At 36.1% G+C, this 26,216-nt stretch overlaps 2 protein-coding genes across 8 annotated transcripts in view; one reads left to right on the top strand and one right to left on the bottom strand.

The window, feature by feature from the left end:
• Positions 1-6,999, top strand: part of PDE7A (phosphodiesterase 7A) — a 46,262-nt gene extending 39,263 nt beyond the window's left edge. For all 4 annotated transcript variants that reach the window (XM_087931313.1, XM_026706131.2, XM_087931311.1 and 1 more), the window contains 3 exons: positions 40-136; positions 847-927; positions 2,061-6,999. In XM_087931313.1, coding sequence (XP_087787439.1) covers positions 40-136; positions 847-927; positions 2,061-2,272 — 390 coding nt within the window. In that variant the 3' untranslated portion in view covers positions 2,273-6,999. The remainder of the gene's footprint in view (positions 1-39; positions 137-846; positions 928-2,060) is intronic.
• Positions 6,907-24,368, bottom strand: MTFR1 (mitochondrial fission regulator 1). Of its 4 annotated transcripts, XM_026706134.2 has the most exons (10): positions 23,843-24,368; positions 23,452-23,747; positions 21,009-21,069; positions 19,423-19,566; positions 18,842-18,940; positions 14,876-15,003; positions 12,890-13,125; positions 11,257-11,500; positions 10,680-10,830; positions 6,907-8,522 (listed from the first exon to the last, which is right to left on the bottom strand). In XM_026706134.2, exons 4-10 carry the CDS (start codon positions 19,486-19,488, stop codon positions 8,463-8,465), a joined length of 984 nt encoding a protein of 327 aa, XP_026561919.1. In that variant the 5' UTR covers positions 19,489-19,566; positions 21,009-21,069; positions 23,452-23,747; positions 23,843-24,368; the 3' UTR covers positions 6,907-8,462. The 4 variants fall into 4 exon arrangements, with proteins under 4 accessions (XP_026561919.1, XP_087787440.1, XP_026561918.1 ...); XM_087931314.1 differs by lacking the exon at positions 23,452-23,747; XM_026706133.2 differs by lacking the exon at positions 23,452-23,747 and having other exon boundaries at positions 24,276-24,368.
• Positions 24,369-26,216: the final 1,848 nt, after the last annotated feature.

Raw genomic sequence — 26,216 nt, 5'->3', positions numbered from 1 at the left:
ACAAACTAAAACTAAATAATGTATTTATTTGTTTGCTAGATGGCATTGAAATGTGCTGATATTTGTAATCCCTGTCGGACCTGGGAGCTAAGCAAACAGTGGAGTGAAAAAGTAACCGAAGAATTTTTTAATCAAGGCAAGTAGTGAGAAGTGAAGAGTTATTACCATAGATTGTGAAACACTGATGGCTGTGGTGATTGCAAAGCAACCTGAGCTATTTGCAAGAGGTTCTATGGAGTTGGAATGGTTTCATTAAATTACTCTTGCTGGCATAATACATTACTACTTTTTCTAGATCTGTTTTTTGATTTATTGTTTGGTTATCTCCCATCAGGTCGTTTTCATTCCTGGCGACCATGTGTATAGCTTTACTCCATGATGATGTATCCCTAATCCAGGGGTGTCAAACTTGTGGCCTGCGGGCCGGATGCGTCACGCGCTCACGCCCACCCATTTTAGTGAAGGGGAAAAAAGTTATGCAAGTTTGACACTTCTGCCCTAATCTGTTCTTTCAAGTCTCCCAATGATGCACTCACTGTCGTTGTAACTGAAAATAACCACCTTGCTGCTTGTGGCACCCCCCTCTCCCAAATTACATTAGGCAGCATGAGGTGTTCATGCATGTGACTGGAGAGTGTTGTTTTCTGTTTTCATGGGCATTTTTTAAAAAGTAAATTGTAAAAGTTTATTTTAAGAGTGCACACAGCAGTATCTATGTACCCTCTCTAAACACTGATAAATCCCACAGCTAATTTTTGTTAAGAATGGGTCTGGGGGTTTTGGAGGTGGGGGGCATATTTTCTGATATTGTGGATAATAGATGATTAAAACAAGATTCTGTTATAGGAGACATTGAGAAAAAATATTGCTTAGGTGTGAGTCCACTATGTGATCGACAGACAGAAACCGTTGCCAACATCCAGATTGGTAATTACTGATTTATGTGGAAAATTGTCATAATTTTTATGAATATATCATACAGAGCTAGAAATGAATAATTTAAAATGTCTTTGGCCAATTACAAACAAGTTTTTTTCTTTTATTGCAGTGTATTAATGTTGCTTGAATTATGCTCATTGACTTTAAAGTTTCTGGGTTCATGAAACAGGATTTCTTTTATCTATCCCTTATAATTTGCCTGAAATACTGTTAAATTGCTTTTTGAAATGAGCTTAAAATTTCAGTCTAATTTTGATTAAACCAATTTCTTTGTTAATATTTACATTTCTGTTTTGGAAAAGAAATATTTTTATTTAAAATGTTCTTCCTAATATAAAATAGAAATAAAGATAATGGATAAAAAGGAGGGGAAGGAAAGTAGGAGAAGGGAAAAGAAATGTTTTGATAGGTTTGCATGCTCCATTCTGAACTTCATGGTTTAAATTAATCATATGTGTTGGTGCCCAAATTCAACATACTGTGATACATACTGCTGTTGTATTTAGATTCTAGCCATAAATTGGAAACTTCTTTCTAGTTACATAGTTGGAGAATGACTGTAATTTGCAATTAATATTGTCTGTCTCCATCTTAAAAACAGACTGTCCACAAAGATAAACTCAATAAATCAAATCCAAAACTTACCTGATGCAGCATCCTGTTTCTATAGTGGTCAGCTGGATCCCTGGGAGAGGCCATTGGCGGAGCAGGAATGCCATATCACCCTTCTGCTCGAGTACTTCAGCAACGGCTGCTTGGGATCATAATGCCTTTGATCTTGTCCTAGATCTTTGGGAAGCGCCGTATCAAGGCTCTGTTTTAGTCTAAATATTGGGTGCACCTATTGGTCTGAATGTTTGTAATCTGTGCCCAGTTTGTACAATTTGTCATATTGTAAAGTAAAACTAAATTCATAGAAAGAATGATAAAACTGTTTCTCAGGGACTATATTGTTATATTTACAAATTATTTTATTCACTGTATACATTTCCTATGCTCAGTAATATGCAGATGCTGTACAGTATAATAAAACCATGAAATACTGAAATATTCTTAAAATGTACAGAGTTGTGGGGTAGGATTTTTTGATGTTTAAATTATAACTTATTTTTTCTTTCTAGGTTTCATGACCTATTTGGTGGAACCATTATTTGCAGAATGGGCTCGTTTTTCAAACACCAAGCTGTCGCAAACTATGCTTGGCCACATGGGACTGAATAAAGCTAGTTGGAAAGGTATTCAGAGAGAACAATCTAGCAGCGGTGATGATACTGATCCTGCATGTGAGGAAACAGACTCTGATGTAGTACCTCAGGAACACAGATTATCCTGACCTCAGGATCTGCTTAACAAACTGCTATTGCTTGGTACCTACAGACCAGCGTTGGAGGATAAATTCTGCCAAGGTTTCAGTGTAAACAATGTCAGCATTATTTATTTCCAATTGTTTCCTTTGAGAAATCATTTGAAACTGGTTTTCAGTTACAAGACCTGAATACAGAGCAATATGCATATGCCTCGGTTGGCTTCTGCATGAAACCTTGAATATGCAACCCTGAGAAGAATATAAGTCTTGACTGAGAAAGTTCAAGATTTGTTATGTGCCACATCATTTGGTTTTTTAAAAGGTTTGACATAAGGCCTTCAGAACTGCCACATGACATGGATGATTCTTTTCCTGGAATTTAGCAGGACTCCATTCAATCCTTGTCCAAAATGTGGAAATGTGGAGTGCCCATAGGTGGCTGCCTTGGGCAAGAACTGATGTTTACACAGACTTGGAAACTGTAGATTCAAAAATAACCTTTTTGCATGGCTGTGAACGAACCACTGATTTTTTTTTTTAAATTATCAAATCTGAAACTGCAGCTCATTTTTCTCTTAGTAAGAGAAGTCCTGCCGTGGGTTACAAACTTGGTTGTGTATTGGGAATTGAACATTTAACATAAAGCACAGCCATGTTTTACTCCAGAGTATGAGAATGCAATATAGCAAGCAGAAATACTTCTGAATTTTGGGAAGGGAGGTGGGATGGAGGAGAGGAAGATCTTCAAATTATGTTAAAATTCTATGGTGAAAACATTTGCATGTTGTTTTTGCTATTGTACACTTGAACTGCACATGCAACAAAAAAGGTGGAATGACTACCAGAAACAGCTCAGGGTATTGCCAGTCTGAAATAAAGTGGGATGGAAAGCATGTCCTTCATAACAAGGGTACAAAATGCCCCTTACGCTGCAGTGTGTGTGTGTGTGAGAGAGAGGGGGGGGGAGAGGATGAGTGAATGAGTTTTTGATGGGATTGGGAAAAAAGGGAAAATGGAAAGGACTCAAAAGGCATTTTTTAATTTATTCTTTTTAGAATGTGATATTTTCATGAGCAGCCATGGGGGAAGGGGAACTGATAGGTTGTTACAGCTGCCTTAAACTATGCACAAAGCTAAGTGACCAAATTTTGTTGATTGAAAAAGTGCATTGTTTACTTATTCCCTCCCTCTATTGAAATGTTACCCATCCTGGGTTTTTTTGATGTGAAAAGGAGAAATGTTTTTAAGGACAAATTTTAAGGACTAATTTTTAATCTTCAAGCATTCCTTTTTTTGTAAGTTTTAAGTTTTAAGTACTGTAAGCACAAATGTAATCTATTTTGAGAAACTGGTGCTTTAATTTTGTTCATTTGTATTTTCCTTGTTTTTACTGTAAAGACTGTTTTGTTCTGTTTACAATTTGCAACAGCCATTTTTGGGAGAGAGCTTCAGTGTAAAGCCATTTCTTAAAGGCTTTGCCATCCTCATGTTAATGTGCCTGTTGCTGTTAATCTTTGATTAATAATAAAAACTTTTCACATTATCTGGAGTCTAGTTTGAAAGGTGGAGAAACAGTCAAGATCACGTTAATCAAAGAACTTTTCTTAGTTGCTTTGGACTCTATAAGGGCTTCTTGTTTTGTGGTCATTTTCTTTGTGGTGCCTATGCAGCAAATATACAGCACTTAAACCAAACTGTTCCAAAGTCACGGAAAATCTTTAGTGGGAAGCATATTCCTAGGGCCCAAATTCCTGGGTGTGGGTTCAGTTATTTCCTCAGTCTCTTTTCAACTACAGAATCAGCGCCAGGAGCCTTTTAAACTCAGGTGCACGATAGGTGTTTCGAGGTAGGAATATGAGAGGGGAAGATCTAGGGTCTAGGCCATCATTAGGCATGAAAAGCTCACTAGGTTTTGGGACAGTCACTCTTCATCAGCCCAAACTTCCTCAGAGGATTGCTGTTATGGGAAACTAAGAAATCTTGTATTGCAGCAAGCTAATCCTATAAAAAAAAACTTACCAGTGGTTTGCTTGAGGGTTTTTTCCTTTGTTTTTCTATCTCTTAGTTTGCTTTTCCAATCACAAATTAATTTCTCTAGTATCTTTGATTAGAAGTGAGGCCATAGTGCTCATTTGGCAATTCTATGCCTTTTCTTGGGGAGCCTAACACTAAGGCAGTGAAATAACCTTTTTTGCAAATATATTAATATGGCAAAATCCTATCCACTGATGGGTGTCCTTGTCTCATATGCCATAGGAAATCATACACTGGCATTGTTCGCCCGCAAATCAGTCAACCAAAGCTGAGGCTCTTAAGGCTGGTGCTAGTATGGAAATTCTGAATTGCAGGGTCATTGTTCTCTTCATCTGATCCAGACATACAGTAGATATACAAAAAATTTTAAAAAAACATTTGCTATCAACAGCTGTAGTTCCACTTAGTCTCTTCAGTTCCAAACTATTTATGAAACTTGCACTGTGCACAAAACATCTGGTTAGAAAGAAGGGATAAAAACAGCTTTAATTCTCTTCAGTGGGTTCAGCTTGGTGTGTCCCATAATCCCTATTGTTTGAAATGCAGCCATCTTTTATTCTCCCTTGCTCTTCATTTAATACACTGCTAAAGTTTTGTGCTTCGCCTGGTCTTTGAACAACAGTTTTTAGACTCTTCAACTGCATGTAGAAGTTGTCCAAAGTCTGGCTTTCTGTTGTTCAGATTTTTATTCTTGGCACTGTTTTAATTTCCACAACCTTTTGGCAGATTCCAAATCTGGTAACCATAGGTTTCTACTATGACTGCTATCTCATTAGCAGCTACCTCCTTTCTGGTGTTTGGGGGAGGGGGGGTTCTTATTTTCTTCAATCTTAGCGTTTCTGATCTCACTCTGAGACCTGCCAACAGTCATGACACAAATGATTCTCCCAAATTGTATCAGCCATCGGAGAGAACACAGAAAAAAAATCATACTTATGGTCTTGAGCAAAATCTCAGCACTATTCAGCAATCTTCATGTAATCTCATTCCAGTCTGTCCCTTTCTTTGCTGTTGTATAATACTAATGGTACCATCTCTATAGTGAAGGATCTTTTAGAGACCCAACATCTACCCTGTCTTTTGAATACATTGAATTAATTATCAATCATAATTGGATAAATCTGCTTCAGAAATCCCTTTTCCCAGTTTCCAGTCATCTAGGCTATGACCATTCTTTCTCTGGATAAAATACAATTTATGCAGAACAAATTTTTCATGTATTAAAAATTAGGTTTTGAGATTCACCAGTCTCTTTATTTGATCTGATATTCAAAATGGCTAATTCTACCGTAATATGCTAATATTGCTACAGCTATTAACACCATTTAAATCTGCAAAATACTGATTATGGAAATAAGATACCCTGTCTCTATGTCCTTTTTTCTAACTCTTTTAACTATTGGGGACTCAAGTATTATGTCTGGAAAGACCAATGCTTCATACTGATAAGCTAGAACTCAATGGGACATAATGGGATATAACATCATTTTTTAAGTACATAACCTACGGCTAGGCTTGTATGGTTTCTTTGTGAAATGTTTTTATTTAATCAACTTACAGGTTACCTCTACAACTACTGCAACTCATGGACCAATTTATTAATTTAAATTTGGTAAATTTACCAATTTACTAGAGAATAAGAAGGCATTTGCTAACAATTTTCTACTTGATCTCTGCCTAGATCAAGATTATTAACTTCTTTGATTCTATGGCTTCCTCTAATTTAAATCATGTTATCTGTAGTCCAATCCATAGCACCGTAACATTAAAAGTTGTACCAGGAATCTTTTTATTTATATACCTTCAGCAGTGGTAATGCCATACCAATGTATTGCATACAGATAGTCCTCAATGTATGACAACTGAGAATGTAAGTCAGGGTAATTGTTAAGTGAGTCATCAAGGTCATTAAATGCACCATGTAGTAGTAAGTGTGATGCTTAATCACTGGGTGTTTTTGCCAGAAAATGGCAAAAATGTTGCAAAATGCAATCATAAATGTGAGCTAGTTGCCAATGGCCTCACAGGTTGGGAGCAATGCAATATTTTGTGATGGCTCTTTGAGGTCAACATAACTTTAAATAGTAGTTAAGCAACAGTTATAAATTGAAGACTATCTATCTACATTCACACAATTATTTTACAGCACAATCCATATACATATACCCATCTATTTACATATAGTTCCCTTAAACAGCACATATTAGCAGTAATAAATTAGACTATGAAGTTGAAAATCTTGTGCCTGATAGTATGCTTAACTGTATATTCCTCTCATTAGTCTCTTCCCACATCATCCAGTTTTATCTAAATAATAATTAGCAGGGATATGATTCATCTCTGTTGCTATACAAGTCAGGCTGGACAGTTTGAAAATATATTTCATTCATTTCAAGCTGTTGGAACATCTGAAGCAGCTTTACAAGGTTAAAACACTTTCATATCTCCTATTTTTAAAACTATCTTTTCCAGTTTAAAGCAAACCTGATTAGGACTCATCAGATACAGGTTGTATCTTTAAATATATCCAATCCTTTTAATGCATGAATTTTGTTTGCTTTAGATGTTCTTAGATCCTGTTGTGCAATATTCTTTGTTCAAGCATCAAAAAAATGACCAGACTAATGTAATATATACTATTTTTTAATTTTGAACAGTGTTGGAAAAGTTTAAAAATACTGATGTAACTATATGATAATAAACAAAGTATCTGAGAGCAATTTTACATGATCAAATTAAAAACATTTTCATATCTGAACAAATTTCAAAGTGAAAGCTTTTCACGACAGTGGTCACCAACCAGTGGGCCACGGACCACTGGTGGTCTGCGAGAATGTTTGGGTGGTCTGCAGAGAAATGTCCCCCCCAAAGCAATTAATCCAGGCTGTGTGGGAACACAAGGTGGCACCACCCCCATGGCCTGCCTACCAGCTGGCCCCCACCCTTCAGCCGAGCGCAAACCTTTGAGTAGAGCCATGTGAGCTGCAACTGGAAGATAAGACTAACAGCAGGGGAGGGAAATCTGCCCGAGGGTGGCTTGCTGACATCGGTGGGAAAGTCGGTCCCATATTTCAAAGCTGCCAGTCACAGGACTGGCCTTTGGTGATCCCGGAGCAGCTCCTCCAGTCCATGTCAGGATGGTGCACCCGGGTGGAATAGCAGCTGCTCCAGGATGACCAAAGGGCCAGTCCCGTGACTACTGCAGCTCTGGAATATGGGACCGACTTTCCCACCAATGTCAGGAAGCCACCGTCAGTCAAAATTCATATTAGTGGTCCGCGGGATTTAAAATTATGAGTTTGGTGGTCCCTGAGGTCCAAAGGTTGGCAACCCGTTTCATGATATTTAAATTTGCTCTTAATCTCATTCGTAGACAAAGCACCTTTCCTTGTCACACCGAATTATTCAGCAGTTCACAAATACTGTCCAAGATGACAAAATACTGATAAAATATACTGTTCAAGAAGTAAAATATTTTACTCAGCAGGAAAGCTGATCTTCAATTGGGTTTTTTCCAATCTCAAATTATTTTCTGACATTTTTGACAGTTGTTTATTATCTGCAGTTCAGTTCTACAGGAACTTGTGAGTAAACAGGTCTGAAGGTCTATGAAGGAGGTCAACTATGCTAATTAAATATTAAGTTTCATTAGTAGCTGTTGATATATTCATTATATATGCATTATCACTAGAATGGAGTTGCAATTATAGTGTTTCATCCTATGTAAAAACATAATTTAAGTTTTAGCTAGTTTCTTCCATATAAATATACCTCCATGCAGCATTAGCTTTAAATTTAGCCAATTTTGCTGAATAATAAAGTTCTTAAGTCTTGTCACTTTCACCCTATAGAAAGAAAAGAAGCTCTAGTAAAGTCTGTACTTCAAGTTAAAAATAAGATGTCAATATAGGATAAATATGTCCTATTATATTCCCAATATTAACATCAAAGCTATAATTTAAACTAATTGCATTCACTTAAGTTTAAGAGTAACATTTATAACTTAGTGTTGGCCCAACACAGCATGTATATAAATACTGAAACCTGTGTTAGAACATGGTAGAATTTTTGTTTTTAAACTTGTTCATGGAAGCAAGGCACATAACTCAAGTGTTGTGAAATTATAAACCTAATTCTCAAAACAGTTGAGCAGTCCTTTTATACCGAAGCATGGTTTTTCTAATTAACAATTTTCAATTAGATTCTTCATTTTTCCTGTAGGTTTCAGAAGGTGTGGCCCAAACTGAAAAAAAAAATGCAATGTTTGTATACAATAAGCTGGAATTTTTATTGACCAGTTCATGCCTACTACTAAAACACTTAGATCAATTGCTAGGGAGTTCTACAATTTTAAGTCCACGCCTCTTAAACTTGACAAGTTTGAAATATACTGCTTTAAATTCTATTAGTGGGAGCACTAAATCTACCAGAAGGGGCGTTGGTACTTACCTGACACGCCCTTTCTCTGTGAGCTGTGAAGAGCATCCATTGTTTGGGGATGATGCTGTCGCTTGTTTGATAGGCTGGGCTTTAATTGAGAGGACGCTCCTCCTCCATGGGACCCCTCCCTAGCGTCCCCAGTTTTGGCAAAGTCGAAGTGATGAAATATTTCTTTTTCCTTACCCTTTCTAATACTTGGCCGGAATAGTATCCCACCAGACGAAAAAGGATGGGGATGGATGCTCTTCATAGCTCACAGAGAAAGGGTGTGTCAGGTAAGTACCAATGCCCCTTCTCCAGATGAGCTGTTCAGAGCATCCACTGGGACATACCAAAGCTTGGCGTGTCCGATGGGAGGGCTTCCGTCTGCTTCGGATACCCCTTTTCTTGGTCCCCATGGACCCTTTGTAACACTCTCCTGTCAAAGGCAGCCTCTGTAGAGGCGAAGACATCATTCTAATAGTTTCTAAATAAAAGCCGATGGTGAGGCCCTTGTTGTCGCCTTGTAAATTTTCGCTATTGGGGCTTGTGGCCCATGTTGTCAACATCGCAGCGCTCCAGGTCGAATGAACAGTGATATCCCTGGGTACAGGAAGAGATTGTGTCTCATGAGACTTGGGAATTGTGCTCTCAGCCACTTACTGGTCATTGAGGAAGGAGTCTTGCACCCAATGGTGGGTGGTTGAAAAGAAACGAAGAGAAACTTTGTTTCCTAACACACATCGTGCAGTTGAAATATATGCAGAAAGATGGATCTGGACTAAGGACCACTTTGTGTGAAAAATACAGAGCTCCTGTCTAACTGACAAGACTAGATCCAAGATGTAACTGGCCGATGTAATGGCAACCAAGAGAACCATCTTGTACGTTAGGAATGGAGACTCATGGTCTACATGGGCTCAAAGGGAGTTTTCTTGAGTGCGGTAAGGACCTTGTTGAGGTCCCATGTGTGATATCAATGCACTACAGGAGGCTGTAAGATTGTAGCCCCATGCAAGAAAATGGCATATGCGTGAGTGATGAGAGATGGACTGCAAGTCTCTCCTAGTGATGACCGATGCTAAGGCCTCCCCTTTGCCTGTTTATATGAACAAGATAATAATGAAATGTCATATAAATAACACTGCTGTCTAACAGGTGTTCCCCTGAGATGAACAGCCAGAGCCATCAGAACCTTCGTAAGAACCTTGGGCAGATGACAACCCAAAGGACAATGCAATGTATTCAAAATGTTGGGTATTATAACAAAACTAAGAGTTTTGCTTTGTGAGGATCTAATTGGAATCTGGGGATGGGCCTCCATTAAGTCAATGGAGGGTAGAAAATCGCCCCTTCTGAAGCTCAGAAGTATGGAGTTCAGTATACTCATCTTAAGCCTCCTATGAACTATGGATCAATTAAGTCATTTTAAAACTAAAATTGCCCCTGCTGATCTGGTGCCACAGATCTGGTGCCTCCTTTTGAAGCCTTTGCTATTCCGGTCAAGGGAAAGGAAATTAAGCTGCCTATATCCACGAAGGCTGAGCAAAAACCGGGGACGCTAGGGAGGAGTCCCATGGAGGAGGAGGAGTGTCCTCTCAATTAAAGCCCAGCCTATCAAACGAGCGACAGAAGCATCATCCCCAAACAATGGATGCTCTGAACAGCTCATCTGGAGAATGAAAGGAAGCAAACATTCCCTGGCATTTGCTCCTTTAACTCAAAGAATGGGAAACCAATCACAAATACTGGGACTGGTAATAACGCATGTTAAAAATTGGGTGGACATTAGTTTGCCAATCTCTTTGAGATGAGACACTCTGGAGATATCCAGTCCTGAACTTATGTAAATTTAAATGTAGCTTGGCTTAGCCTAAAGTATGAACCTAGTCTTGGGTGCTTTGTAAACTAGCCGACTCCTGAAGTTAATACAACCATTCTATATATGGGGCTCAGCACAACATATAAACCAAACACTTACCAAATTTGTTTCAGAAGTTGAAATCTGTTTATCACTTTCACTTGAACTGTCACTACGATATCGAAATGCAAATTTCTTTTTAAGAGCTTCAGCTATTACAGCAGCAGGATCTGTTGGATCAGCAGTTTTCCTTATTGTGCTTTCCTCTGGCCTTCAAAAGAATAAGTTAAGGCTTTATGACACACTGACTTCAAATGATGCAAAGATATGCACCATTTTCATCAAAGCTTTGCCTATCTTTTTTTTTTTTGCTTTCACACTTCAATGTCTTTCTTAAAAACTCTAGTGATTTGATTAACAACCCCTCCCTCAGGAATATCAACACCGTAAATCCATCACAGTCATGGGATATCTCATTTGACAACCGTCACTTAGCAAAGTGGTTATGGGCCCCAATTCTGGACATTAAGTCTATTTGTACTCAATAAAATGACAAGTTACTGTTTAAAAACCAAACTATGAACTTTAATCATATGAATCAAGCAAACAAATTATCTCATCTCCATCTCTGCTTAGCAATAATCAAAATATTGCACTTCTTCCCTGCAACCCTTTCTGTAATAAGGGGAAAACTTACCTTCTCACCGAGCGCAGCTTTATGCTGTTCATGTCTTTCAGGATATCTAGCATATTTGGCATTTCAAACTTCTTTGGATCACCATCTATCAGAGTCTTGCCAGAATTTATTCTTTTTCCTTTGCGCTCTTTAATAAGGTCAATGGCAGAAACACTGTGCTGAAGTGGTGGTGGTGGAGGCAGGGGTGGCGGCGGTGGTGGTGGCGGTGGCGGCACAACAGAAAGGGGTGCAGAACATATTCCAGCTGTGAGAACAACGTACATTTAAATATGCTGCAAATATCTTTAATAAATCTTTGTTTTAAAATGTACCCATTATTGTGATTATCAAATAGAATCAGCATTGAAATGGATTGCTATCATGTACCACTTCTATATTCCCTTTCCATTTTTATAACACAATATATAATGAAAAGGGTGATGCTTCTTTTAAGGAAATATATAGCTTGGCTGTAAATGGCTATACTGACCAAGTACCGAAGCAGCTTTCTAGTGTATAACATTTGTTTATTACTTTTCCATTGTGCTGAACAAAAAAAAAAAGACTTCTGTTTACAGATAAACATAGTTTATTGTGTTTTCCATCCCTTTTGGTTTCCTAGGGATATAGGGGTTAAGATTATTAATCGTATGAATTTGTTAACTAAATATAAAAACATTAAAACACAGAAATATCATAGAGGAATGGAGAAAATGATAACTACTTAGGAACAGTTCTATTTTTAAGAGTTTCTAAAGGTCAATGAGGATGCCAAGCTAATCTCAAAAGGGAAATCATTCTGTACTATGAGGGCTGTAAAATTGAAAACCAAGTCCTTTTTACACATGGTAGACCATTAAAAGATATTGGGAGAATGTTTTTACCATGAACAGGTTGATCAAATTCACTTCTAAAGGGAAAAGGTGGTTTTTTAAGTACCTTGCTGCCAAAGCATATATGGCTTTATAGGTCAACAAACCCCTCCCCCACACACTTGGAACTTTCTGCTATTCAGCTGGAAATTATAGAACAAAACAGCGTTTGTATACTATTTCCCAGGAAAATGCACTACGTTGTTGGGTAAATGGAAAATTGGAAACACAGGCAAAAAATTAATCAGCACATGTGTATCAACTGAACCTTTCATAAAGTTGTTTATGGATACTTTATAAGAACAGTCAGACAATAAGTCTCATTTTAAGAACTTCCAATCAAAATCTTTACGATTTGCAAAAGTTTGTAATACAAATCCCAAGATCATTTTGACTCAAATTTCTACAAGAGTCTATTGCAACTTTGTCCAATCTATTACTAGTATTACTACTATTACTCTTTCAAGTACATCAGATTACACTTTTCATCACATGCACTCAGCAAAGCATGCTGGCTTAGAATCATGGGTGCTATCATCTACCACAAAGGAAAGCAACAGGTTATGGAAGGCAGGCTCAAGATCATATGTGCAGAGGGGGACCAATAGAGAAGGATGCCATTCCAGATCTTTCATGTCAAGATAAAAAGAAAAACTACTACAACTAATTTTCTAAATGTTATAATGTATATACCAGGGTTATTTGCATCTGAATCTAGTATTTTTTGACTATAGGCATGACACTTCAAACTTACTAACATCGAGGAAAGGACAACTTAATACCTGCTGCCAAATTTTGTTCTTGCAGGCTTACAATTTTGGCTATTTGTGCTCTTAAATTAGCAAGCTCATTTTCCAATGCATTTATTTTCTGCAATGCTTCATCATTTTTGGCTACTGGAGTTTTAGAGTCTTCCATTTCTTGTGATTTCTTGGGCAACAATTCTTCAGTACTTGAATCTCTTCTTGAGGAGCCTTCACTTTTAAGGAATGGTTGGGATTTTGACCAGCCTTCTGATCTACAATTTTAAAAAATAGTTTCAGTCTTTTTCATCATGTAGTATCTTGATCAAGGTAGTCAAGTTAAAGTTCTGTCTCTTAAACTAAACAACTTATTCTCTGCAAATGCAGAATGCTGTCTTTGCCATATTTGCATTTAATCAGTGTTTAGGAAGTTCCTGTAAACATCATTAAACTATATTATGTTCTGTTTGAAAGAAAGTGAAGACAAAGGGTTCGTTTTTGTTCCTTGTTCCTTCAGCACAGATAAGTTAGAAATCAAATAGCATTTAAAAAATATAAATTGTATTTTAACAATAAAATGCTTCCATGAACAGATGGTTTAGAAATTAAATACAACCACTGTTTTTCAATTACTGTATCTGCAAACAGTGCAGAAAAATTCATCTATACAGATATTAATAACAATTTAACAGCTTTTCTTTTAATATCTAAATTGTATTATAATTTCTTTGGTCTATGTAACCTTTAAAAGTTGTACTCAGATGCTTAAAATGTCATAAGACTTTTTTTTATACTTTTGCTTTGCTGACTATTCTCTGGTTTCTTCTACTTTCATAACTTCAGCAACTGCTAAAGCCCCTAAAGATCCTATGTAAACACTTTTCCTTTTGTACTAGAACTGCTGACAGAGGGTTTTTTTTCCTTCTTTTCAAGGACTTTCATTGTACATTATCTTACACAAGCCTACTGCACAGTAACTAAAAGTAGAAGAAACCAAATAGTATTTTATCAGTGCTTTCATTTTCATATTTCTTTTGCTTTGTTATTTTTTTAAAATTAGTCACGAACTTCTCTGGATACAGCCAGATTATTACAAATCTAGCCAATACATAAATTCACATGTTGTCAATACTGGAATATCAATAGAATATTCTTCCCCATCCTTTTACATGTAATAAAGGCAACAAAGATCATCATTATGCCAAAACCAGTTGAAAAGAAGTGGAAAGAATCTAGATACATGAGGTCTTCCACTTGCAATCATTTGTTTAATGATATTCAAAGTTATAACGGCACTGAAAAAAGTACTTATGACCAATTCTCACATTTATGACCATTGCAATATTCCTATAAGTCATGAGACCAAGCTTTGGCTGCTTGGCAACTGGCATGCCTTCACAATGGTTGCAGCATCCGGGGATCCTGGGATTGTCATTTGCAGCCTTTCTAAGGAGTTTCTGACAAGCAAACTTAATAGGGAAGCCGGATTCATTTAATAACATGATTCATTTAACAACTAGTTATCTGCTTAACAACTAATTCACTTAACTGCCTTGCTTAGCATCAGAAATTTTGGGCTTAATTCTGGGTTGTAAGTCGACAACTACCTGTAATCTATTTCTTTATAATAGACTTTCCTTTCTTAGAGTTGCAAATAGTATTCTCATTCTTTCTCATAACTCATTCTGGCTAAAATAATACTGGACATCTCTTTGTTGTCTACTACCCAGATATTTTGGTACTAAAATAGGAACATACTATAAAAATATATGCTTATATAAGCATGAAGTTATTGCATAAATAGAAAGGCTAGATAATAAAACATATTTATTACATTTTTAAAATAATCCCTAAAGCTTGTTAAGATTTTCTTCCTTGATCAATAATATTGGCCAGTTTTCATGTTATCAGAAAACGTGATTGTCAAACTGTAACCTCATAGAAGTTGGTTAGTGGCCTAGTTCCACAGGTTATCTACCAAACCTTAAAGAACCAGTTATAGAGGCTAAGCTTTGAGAAACATACCGGAACCGTGTAAAGACTTTGTCTCCTTCGTCATCTTCTTCAGCAACCCACCCTACATCTACAAGGGAGACTACCGCATCTTCTTTTAGTTGGTTAGATTGAGTGCTTTCTGCAGGCTGAGAAGTAAGCTAGATTGATTGGATAATATTACATATTAGAGCCTGGATCAGTATGACATAACTATAAAGGTAACACAAAGATAAAATACAAAGAGTGATTATGAATAAATGGGAGAACAAGTTTATACCAGAGGTAAAACACCAGGGTTTTTTTTTTTCCATTTGAGCAAAATTTCAAACTTAGTATGAATCCAATCTAATCTACTACAGTATTAGCATTTCCACTATTGTTTCCTAATGCAGGGCATGACATACAAATTGGGTACTACATAGCAAATATCTAGCTGCAGGTTATGAAATTTACATATACTAATAAAGTTACATAGGTGAATAATTGATAAATTTCAAAGTATTTCTTATACATATTGCATTTTATTTGGACGAGAAATGAAAGACAGAAATTAGTTTCAGAAAAAGAAACTCCAAATCTTACACGAATGTGTTTGTAAGTTATTTTACTATACTTGTTTCCAGATTTGCCAGCCCAGCTAAGGAGGCATCAAAAAGAACTACTTTCTAGAAATGGCTGAAGTTAAAATTCTCAATATTGTAAGGTTATATCTATCGAAATTTCAAGCCTATATTTGCTATTCTACAGTGTTAACAAGAATATTGTCACTGTGACTACTCTGGCCAATATTGGATCATAGTGACATAATTTCCAAAAAGGAAGAAAAGCATATCACCATGTCTTTTAATAGTTCGATGCTTTATTTAGAGATCATTTCATGGTCATGTGAAACTAGAACTTTTATAAATGCAAGTATTGCAAGTAGATTAGAACTTTTGGCTTGTTTATTACACCAGACTTCACTTGCTTTTTCGGAGACATGCCAAACTCAAATGTGCCTTTTGTCAGACCTTAAACTAGATAGGGAACTAAACCCAAGCATTGTGAAAAGATAAAACTTGGGCACCAAAATAAGTATATAAATTTCCCATCCACACTTAAAATATCTGGCTAATTGTATCAGTACTAATTAAGTCTCATATACCCTATTAAAGTAGAAACCCAAAGCATATATTGAAGAAAAGTTTAATTTTTCAGCAAGATTTTGCTGTTAAGCTTCCAAAAATGACAAAACTTTCACTGTCATTAAAGACCTATAGCTTGTTCTTATGCATAAGAAAATAAGGAATATAGGTTAAGATTCTTAACAAGCAGATTAATATGTAAGTAAATACCAATAGTTAGAGTGAACTTTAGTGAAAAAAGAGAAGACTGACTTACAGCAGGCTCAGTGCACGATCCTGTGATATAACAGCTAGAGAGCAAGAAAGGAAGAAAAGAGGAAAGAGAGAATGCTATAGAAAAGTTTCAAGAAAGCATGAAGACAGCTGTGATATTATTAGGTTTACTTAAAACAACAACAGCAGAGTTTATTCTGCCATTATTCAGAAAATTATAGTACTTTTCAGCAACGGACATGGCTACAGAGAACTTTTTTGGCCTAACAACTATTTTAAGTTTCAGGCATGCAACAACTCAAGAACACATTTGTATTTTTCTATTCTCTTGGGCTTGATTTTAAACTGAATTTGTGCCCAACATTAAACTCTCTTCTATCCCTGCATTATAGCTTTGTAAACAATTGAATCTGCTGCTGCAAGTGAACATTATATTGAGCCTTCAGATAGTTAAAGCATATAAAATAATAGATTGAGGATCTCTTAACATTGGCATTTCTCTTTGGAGAATGAATTGGTGGAGGCTTTCCAGAGAAAAGTATTGATTAAGATAGAAGATGATATTTCTTATTCTTTTACTCCATAAGCAATATTTTTGAATCAATTTCTGGTCAGGATTTATTGAAAATATTCAGAAGTCACTGACAGCTTAGACCAGTAATATAATGAAATAAATATAGCTATAGGCAAAAAATAAAGAAATATCCAATATTTTACCCAAGAAAAAAAGGACATGATGATACTCACATATCATACAAAATATTTCTAACCTGATGAATTTGTTATGTGTAAATGTGATTTTATCCTTAAATGCCTTTTCTACTCAAAAACTGTTAAAAGTTCTATAAAGTTCAATGTCATTGACATTTAAGTGCAATAGAAATAAATAAATCATGACCAATCTTCTTAAAAATATGTTCTCCGTCCAACTTTCAAATATAACAGATTAGTTTTACTATAAATCACAATTACTGAAGTTTTTTCAGAACTCATTACTTAGTACTGAAAAGGAAATTCTATTTAAAATACATGGCACTATCATCAGAAAATAAACCTAAAATTAAAAATATGCTGAATTTGACCTTTGCATGATCAATGATATTCATAGTTTGCCATTTTCAACATAATTACAAAATAATTTTACAAAATTCTTATTCTGAAGGGACTATTTTTTAAATAAAAAATACTACCATTTTTTTCACCTACTGTTTATATATTGACATTCCTCCTACATAAGTTTTGTTCCTTCTTGATGCAAATGCGTGTGCATCAGCAGTACCATATACCCAATTATCATTTTTACAATTTTCTGGCTATGCAATTTTCTTGCACATTTCCACCAGTTTTTTTTGGCAAAAGTATAAATAGGAACCCCAGGGTATAGTGAAAAATGTCCAAGTACGTATTAAGTGGAGAAAAACATCTAATTGCCATTTACTTAATCCATAAGAGGGAAAAAATAACATTCACAGGTGTAATTCCTTAAGCTGCAAGCAAAAGGAGTCCTGTTTCTACAATAATTTACAGCAATTTAGAGCAAACCACTAGGTGCAAAAATTGCAATGAGACCCTGCTATTTTGTACCAATTATCTTAAACTTAATGCAGGCTCGAATATTCTACTACAGGAAGAATCCTGAGGCAACCTCCATCTCAAAATGAGAGACATACACTATTTGCTTATGTACAGCTTTTTCTTTGACTTACTTTGTAAGCTTTATTGTATAAAAATATATCCCATAACTTTGCCTACTATTTCAAAATAAGCATTGTATCAAAAAACTCTACAATTATCAAATGAGCTCATATGGATTTTTTAGGTTGATATTTTCTTCTCTCCAGACTGATGCCACTGAAACTTTAAGTGGCAATATCTTGCAGAATAACTATTTTGTAAAGTATATTTTACTCTGAAGATTCAAGTTTAAAGAACAACTCACCAATTCAGGAAAGTTTTAAAGAAATAATAGCATGCCAAATCAGTCAAGTTAATGGTCTCCTCAGAAGGGAAAGTTTAAAGTATTACATTAAAGTATCACATGAAAGCAGTTTTAAGAAGTGTTCAGTGAAACTTGCAAATCAATTTCATAGTTTAGCTCTGGAAAGCTTCATACTCCAGTTTTGTTGGCTTTATGGGAAGGTGGCTTCGCACAGATGAGAAGAGAGTTTTCTTTTGTAATCCAGATACATCAGTTGCACTTCAAAAACTAATAAGTGAGGCCAGGTATAATATTTCAGTTCAGTTACATTTAAAATAAAATTTAATAATTATCTAGTTATATAATAAAGTCACACCTGTTTCTATCATATAAAGAAATTAGAATTCAGCAACAACTTTAGGAAATCTCTGGGATGTGTATGTTTAAGGAACTGTGTATGCGCCTCTGAGGAACTTTTGTTATAGTTTCATTAGATATTTGAATTATATTCGACTCTCATCAACGAAGACTTTCAAGAACAGTACATCCAATTTATCAATCCATGACATTTTCATTTAATTAAATTTTAAGTTTTAAAATTAATGTAACTACTTTTTTGCCTAAGGAAATAATTAAATTTGGGGTATCCCTATTCTTAGTTCCAAACTGAAAATACCACAAACCCAGATTTTTAGCTCTTACTAGTTTTTGTAAATCAAAGCAAACAAATAAATATCTTACCTGAAACTGAACCCTTGGACATTGTATCAGAGAAAGGTTGGAGCCAATTTTTCTTACAATACTTCTGTTTGGGCCATAAGTTTTATTTGACCAAAGCAACTGAAAATAAAAAAAAATCTGTGTCAATATTACTTTACTTTGAAGTTTTACTTAGTTAAATAAACCTAGAAAAACTATCTATTTTTGTATAAACATTCATTAAGTTGCATTGTAAGCCAGAAAACAGATTTAAAATTTAAGATTTATTTTATTGTTCCCAGTGTCATTCAAGTGACATGGGCAGCTATATAAATTTGATAAAGTGGCACAATATTCTGCAACAAAATTTGAATGGGCTCACAATAAATCTCCCTCTTAACCAACAAAATTATTTTTATTATATTTTATAATGTAATGAACTATTCCTCAACACAATCCAGAGAACTTTAGGCACACATATTCCAAAATTCAGTTATATTTAAATATTATACTGTGTGTTCATGTCCTTTTAATGTCATTGTCATTTATGCATGTCATTCCTTATACATTATTCAGACTTTCAGTTTTTGTAAATATATCACTGTAATAATAGGTATACTTACTGAATCCATAGTTAACCCAACTTGCATAAATATTACTCTAAATAGATGCTTAATCCAGCAAATCATATAGAATAAGGTAGAGAATTCAGTAATTTGTAATTTGACAACTTCAGCTTGCTAGGAGATAGAAGCTCCATAATCAGCCTGGAGAGAGAAAATTTTTTAAGAGAATATTCATCTGTTTTAATATGACAATTCATCTCAAAATAAATATAATAATAGCTAGAGCTCTAGCATTTTTCACTAAAAGTACGTAACTGATAGTTTTAATTGTACACCACCTTTAATTAATTAAACACTATAAAGTTGTATACTAATATTCAAAGTAGGAAAAAAGATTCAAAGAAAAACAGTTACAACAGAAGCAAGAATCAATTATATACTGTATATACAAAAATACTTTTAAAGTTTTACATGGTATACCACAAGACAGAACCCATAGACTAGGGCTGTCAAACTCCCGGCCTACAGGCCTATGCATCAGGCACTGGCCACGCCCATGCCTAGTTTAGCGAAGGGGAAAAAAGTCCGATACATCACATGATGCTGCCATGATAACGTTTGACATCCCTGCCATAGATCAATCACAATATATTTTATTGTATTTTTTTCAGATAAAATATTATACTTAGGAATGTTCAAAGATCACACTTCACGAGTACAAAAATGGTAACCGATTCAATTATTTAATGTAATTTATTTTAGTACCAGCAACTGAAGCAATTTTAAACAATAAATGCCATGATGTTTGAGAATGATTTTAACAAATATAATTTTGAAAGTACACTGCATTAAAACAGTTAGCATACTTTAGGCAAATAATATATTTAAAAGTCTGTATGGTGAGCATGGCAGTATCTGGAGACAGCAAAAGAAAAGAGAAAGAACTGGAGGAAACCTCAAAATATAAAGACCTGTAAATAGAAGTAGAATGACTAGAGCAAAATAAAGCAAAGACAGTACCAAAAGTAATAAGTACCTTGAGTGCAATCCTAAAACACAGTGCCAAATACTATTGGCACTGACAAAATCATCACTGTCAATTGAAAAAGGCAACTTTATTGGAATAGAGTATGTTGCAATGATACCTCTAACACCACGAGACATCTATTTATCCCAGGTCCTTGGGAAGGATCCAGCAGGTGGATAAAAAGGTCAAATCCAGACTAAACATCTGGCTGGCTATACTACCAATAAAATATATGGTTTAATAATGTGAAATTTAATGTCTGAAGAATTTTCTTCTGCAGTAAATATGCATATCCCTAAAGAAGAAAATTATTTTGTACTTAGTTCACATGAATAAGAACAATTTAGTTAAAGTGAACATAGTTATGATTATTTTGGAAAGTAATCAGCTTTTTGAGTTTTGTAATGGAAAAATGCAACTGAAGAAAAGGAAATGAAATTCAAGCAAAACTGCTATCATAAAATATTGCATTATAAACTTGTTTTAGTTGATGGTTAGTTTTTCCTAGCAGAGGAAAAATAGATTCATTTGAAAGGCAGTTCTTAGTTTTAGGCTTTATTACTTGTAGCAGGTTTTAGAAGCTAACTTGTTGGCTGTTCAGTTGTCAGTTTCTCACCTGGGAATAGCAGTTCATGATGTATGCTTCACAGTTGACATTTTAAAAATATTCCTTTAACCTGAAATAAAAATACATATATATTCTTAAAAAGGAGTATTGACATTAACTAGATTTATTTTTGCTCCTGGAGCTCCAAGCACTTTACGGAGCACTTTTACTTCCAATTTCTTTGTCATAACAGCAAACCTGTAATGGAGTGAGAATAACTAACCACAAATCATCATCCAAAAAGCATCCATAGCTGAGAACTTTCTATAATACAACATGTTAACTTTACTACCCATCTTGGCTCTCCAAAGAGCTTCTAATTGGAAGCTCCTGCCTGATCTTGATAAAATGATCATTCCCAAAATTAAATGTAGCAACATAGTAAATTTGGGCTCAGCTGTGGTTGTAAGGTGAAGAATACCTGTACACAGTTGCAATTCTTCATTAATATGAGCAATTAAAACAATGAGATTTATTTATAGCACAACCTGTCCACAAAACATCCCATCAATCTCTTAGAGCTTCTCTTAGAATTATAAATTCTAATAGCATTAAAACGAGAACTTACATTGCTAAAAAGCATTAGTTTGTATAATTATTTGGTAACAAATACATCCAAGCTATGTAAGAACAGTAATATACTACTCCCTCATAAAGAATAAAATAAATGTGATTTGTTCAGTAATGTTTAACACTGACAAGATCAAGGGCAATCTCTTAAGTATCAGCTATTTAGTTTTGGCTGCTATATTAAATTATTTTTTATTTCTAATTTTTACCCTGCAGGTATGCGAGTTCTGGGACTCCAGTTATAAAATCAAATTGAACCAGACAATTAAATAGTTTTTTGTGCTAAGGACATAACATTTAAAGTAGATAAGCTATTATTTAGTTTTTGATAGGAGATACAGTTGTGTAAAAGCCTATTTACAAGTGTAGAATCAAATAAATTAGTAAAATGTCAGTTTATCATTAATAATGAATTAATAATGAATAATGGATCCTAAAATTTTAAGACATGTTTTCCATTTAGTTCTTAAATTTAGAATTCAATATTTTGAACTTTAAGGAACTATTAGAATGCTGCTTTTCATAGGATCTTTATGAAACCAGAAAAATATTTTGTCTCGTTACTATCTATTGATTTATACTGAAGTTGTACTGACTGTTGACTATGTGTCAATAATTTGATGTCAACTCTAAGCAAACCACGATAAGGTTTTCTCCATGATGGTCTTTCCCTAACCTAGTTTTTCAGGTTTTCCAGTGGTGTATTCATCACCAATGTAATTGGGGTGGGATCCGACTGGTGTAACTACTGGTTCGGTGATTTTACATTTTATGCTCCACGTACGTGTATATCATCAACTAGCTGCCTGGACATCTGAGAAGCGCTGTGTGTGAGTGCGCAGCAGTTGAAAAAGCATTTTTTCCCTATTTTTTCAATCACAGCTGTGTCACGGAAAGCAGCTGCGGTTGAAAAAGCAGGAAATAAAGGTCAGGTAAGAGCCCAGGCAGGCAGGCAGGTGGGTCAAAACAGCAGCAGACATACAACTGGTTCTATGCCTGCTACTGTTCAGAACTACTGTTTCTACAGAAGTGGACAGAACATTTTTGTTGCAAATACAATTATACCTGCGATGAGCAAGTATCAGTATGTAACATAAAAAGCTATATTCTGCCAAATCAGATTATTTTCTATCTAGCTCAGGTCAGCTGCAAATTCAGTGTCAGAGTAGTTTTATGTCATGTCAGTTATTTCATATCATTCTCTACTGCATCCATTTAACTGCAGAAACCAAATATTATGATTACAAAGATTACAGGCAATCCTTGTTTAGTGACTGCCTCATTTACTAACCATTCACAATTACATTGGTAAAAAAAGTAACTTTGTGACCAATCCTCATATTTCAGGTCTGTAAAGCAAAGGAAAGCTCAAGTAAGATCATAAGCAGTGTCATGGTTTTACTCAGCAATTTCACTTAATGACTAAGTTGGTGGTCCCAATTTTCACTAAATGAATTCTATGTGTGTAACGTGACCCTATTTCCCACAATATTGTTGAATGCAACAACATAATTTTGCAAACATCACATTTTTAATGTTTTTTTCAAAATATACTTAAATATATTAAGCACCAGGTTCTGAAGCATATTGTCTATAGATGTCAGATCATGACCACATTTTCTAACAATAAAAGTAATATAATAGACACAGCTAATATCAGAGATGAGCAAATGTGTAGTTTTTGTGGAGGAAAAAACTGAAGTGGGGGATGACTCAAAGTGAGTGAGCGATGTCTTAATCATGTAGGAAGAATTTTAAAATCTTTTTGAGAGAGGGAATATTTTTAAGTGTGCAGGAATGTTACTGTAGATCACAGATGTTGTGCGCCCTACTTTGAATTTTGCTCTAAGTACTAGTTAGAGGCAAATCTGGATGGGCTTACCGCTTTATTTATTTTGAACCAGACAGTTCTTAAGCCTTTAGCTCACAAGACAGCAGCATCTTTTCCCCATTACTCGGTGATTTTTTTTGTTTTGGTGTCCAAAGAAATAAACAAGGAAGAGGAGGAAAACCCGGCACTATTAGAAGCAACAGAGATGGCCACGCAAATTCTGTTTAGATGTAAGAACAACTTGTAAGAATAACTGCCTTCTCCGGAGCACTCAAAAACAGAAGGGAGAAGACGATCGAAGGAACGAATGTAAACCAGACGAAGTTTCTCAGAGAAGTCACGGGGGCCTCACAGGAAAACAAGAAAAAAACAAACATTAGGCCCCGAGGAGCTTAGAAAGGGCGCAGAACAGGAATTTGAGAACCACCAGGTTTAGGCCTACCTCAAAAACCAGATCATCCTGGAGACAAAACGACATAAAACGATCCCCCACCCTCGCCGAACACGGTCCCAACTCGAATCAGCCCCTTGACAGGCGGGGAAGTGGGGGACGGGGACGGGGACGGGCGCGCAGGGCAAGAACCGGGAGCCGCCGGCCAACACAGCGGAAGAGCCAAAGCAGTTGTCGCCGGGAAGGCGCGACTCTCTTCTCCCGCCCCGCGGAGAAAACAAAAAGCGGCGCCCGGCAACCTTGGGGAGACCTTCGGCGGCAGCGGCGGCGCGTGTCTTTGACTCACGACCGGCGCATTCTCTCTCATTCTCATTCTCTCTCTCCCGACCTGACCGGACGCCCTTCGTCCCACACCCAAAACTTCTCGATAGGGTTGAAATGGGACAACAAACGAGAGGCCCTGAAGCAGATGGAACGAACTCACCTGCTCGTCAGACCGCTCCAGGGCTTATTCCTTGGCTCGGACTCTACCTGAGCCACTGAGTGGCTGCCGGCCAGCAATCCCTCCACTCTCTTCGTCCGTCTCCCGCAGCAACCAATCCTGCGGAGCGCCGGCAATAAGCCTGGCCAATCGCTGACGGCCATTTCGGGAGGCGAGGCTTAGTCTTGCAGTCCGGCTAGATGACGAGATATATCATCGTCGATAACATCGTCGAGACAGGATAGAAGCCCGCGGACTCTATGATCTCAGGAGTGACATCCGCTCCATAGGTCTCCTTTCTCATCTCGATGGTTTTAGAAAGTTCAAACCCCGCCTAAATGTTTCGGATAAGCTATTTGAGACAAAGGCTGGGAAAGTTTTGCTCTTTAGTATCGAAGGATTAGGCAGGAGCGCCATCTAGAGCTATCTTACTGTAACAAATACATACGTTTGCGTAAAGGCGATACTTTGCTTTGTCCTGTACTGGGGTATATTTTGGCACTACCTATTAATTGACTGATATGCTATCACATCGGTAAGGACTCTTAGCAGCCACAAGATTTCTCCTTGATGATCTGTCCCTAAGTTGGCCCTTCAGCTCTTCCAACTGTATCTCACTGCCACTCTAATAGAGTCCATCTATCATTGCCTATTGACCTCTCAAGTATTAGTGGAGAAACGTTAAAAAAAAGAGAACACGTTCAACGTATTTATTTTCAGATACCTTTATTTTCCAGATCTAGTTTGTTGTACTACGCAAAATGTTTAATGTAGAGTAAAACCAACTTATTGAAACTTAAAAGTCTTAATATTATTTGGGATTGCAAAACTACAGCTGTCCAAATTCATTACTGTAATTCCTGACCACTAGGGGTATTAGTTGTGTCTGATGAGAACTGTAGTTCAACCTATAGAAAACGAAAGGCTAACTATGAAAACACTGAACTACAGATGTGATAACCATCCTCAATCCCAAACTGCAGCATACTAACAGGTTAAGGATGTTGGAAAGTTTAATATTTAATTCTTTGCTTGGGAATCCCTAAATTTTGGGTCAGGATGGATGTAATGCTATATCTGTAGAGCACCAGGTTAGCAAAGATTAGCATCTTGAAGTCATGTCTTACTGAATTATGTGAGAGGATTGTTTTCTGTGATTTTGATGCACAAATAAAAAAAATTGCTGCTATTGCAAACAACACTAGATGTTTATGTATAGCACAAGTGTCAAACTTGCGGTGTCATGTTGCCATCACAAGACATTTCACATTTTCTCCCTTTGCAGAGCTAGGGTGGGCGTGGCCTGCTTGTGATGCATCTGGCCCATGAACTGTAAGTTTGACAGCCCTGAATTGTACAGCTTAATCTACTTATTTTTCAGCCTTAAACACATCCATGCCTTTTCCAAAGACCAAATGAATTTGATTAAAGGTATAGTTACAAATATACACTTACATATTCTTACTATCTACAATAGCAAAAATTTAACATATGCCTATGCAAGAAACCCAGATGGGTTTAACAATCACACAAATCCACTATGGTTTTTTAATAAGCATCAAGTGATTGGGTTTTGCTGGTACATTAAGCAAACTGATTTATAATAAAAACTAGTTTATAAATGGCTGGACTTATTCAATATACTTAGTTATGTGTAAATGAGGCCATAATGTAACCCTTTTGTAACCACTTATAATTTATCAGTCATGAGTCATTTTCAATTGAAAAGCAACCTTGAGAAAAGGAAATTTAAATTGCAATTTAAATACAAGTATTCACCCAACTATGCAATTTACTTCCAGGTAAACATGGCCACCCCGTTAGTACTTAGATAAAAACTTTAGGAATCCCCAGGGCTCTTTAGGTTGTGGGGGGGGGGGGAGGCGGGGGAAGGCAGAAGGCAAAGCATTTATAGAGCTACCAACCAAATTTGCATGGATGTTT

This window comes from Pseudonaja textilis, chromosome 3 (genome assembly GCF_049901715.1).
Source record: "Pseudonaja textilis isolate UNSWEBS1 chromosome 3, rPseTex1.2, whole genome shotgun sequence".
NCBI classification, from domain to species: domain Eukaryota; kingdom Metazoa; phylum Chordata; class Lepidosauria; order Squamata; family Elapidae; genus Pseudonaja; species Pseudonaja textilis.
This window is presented reverse-complemented; position numbering and strand designations above follow the sequence as displayed.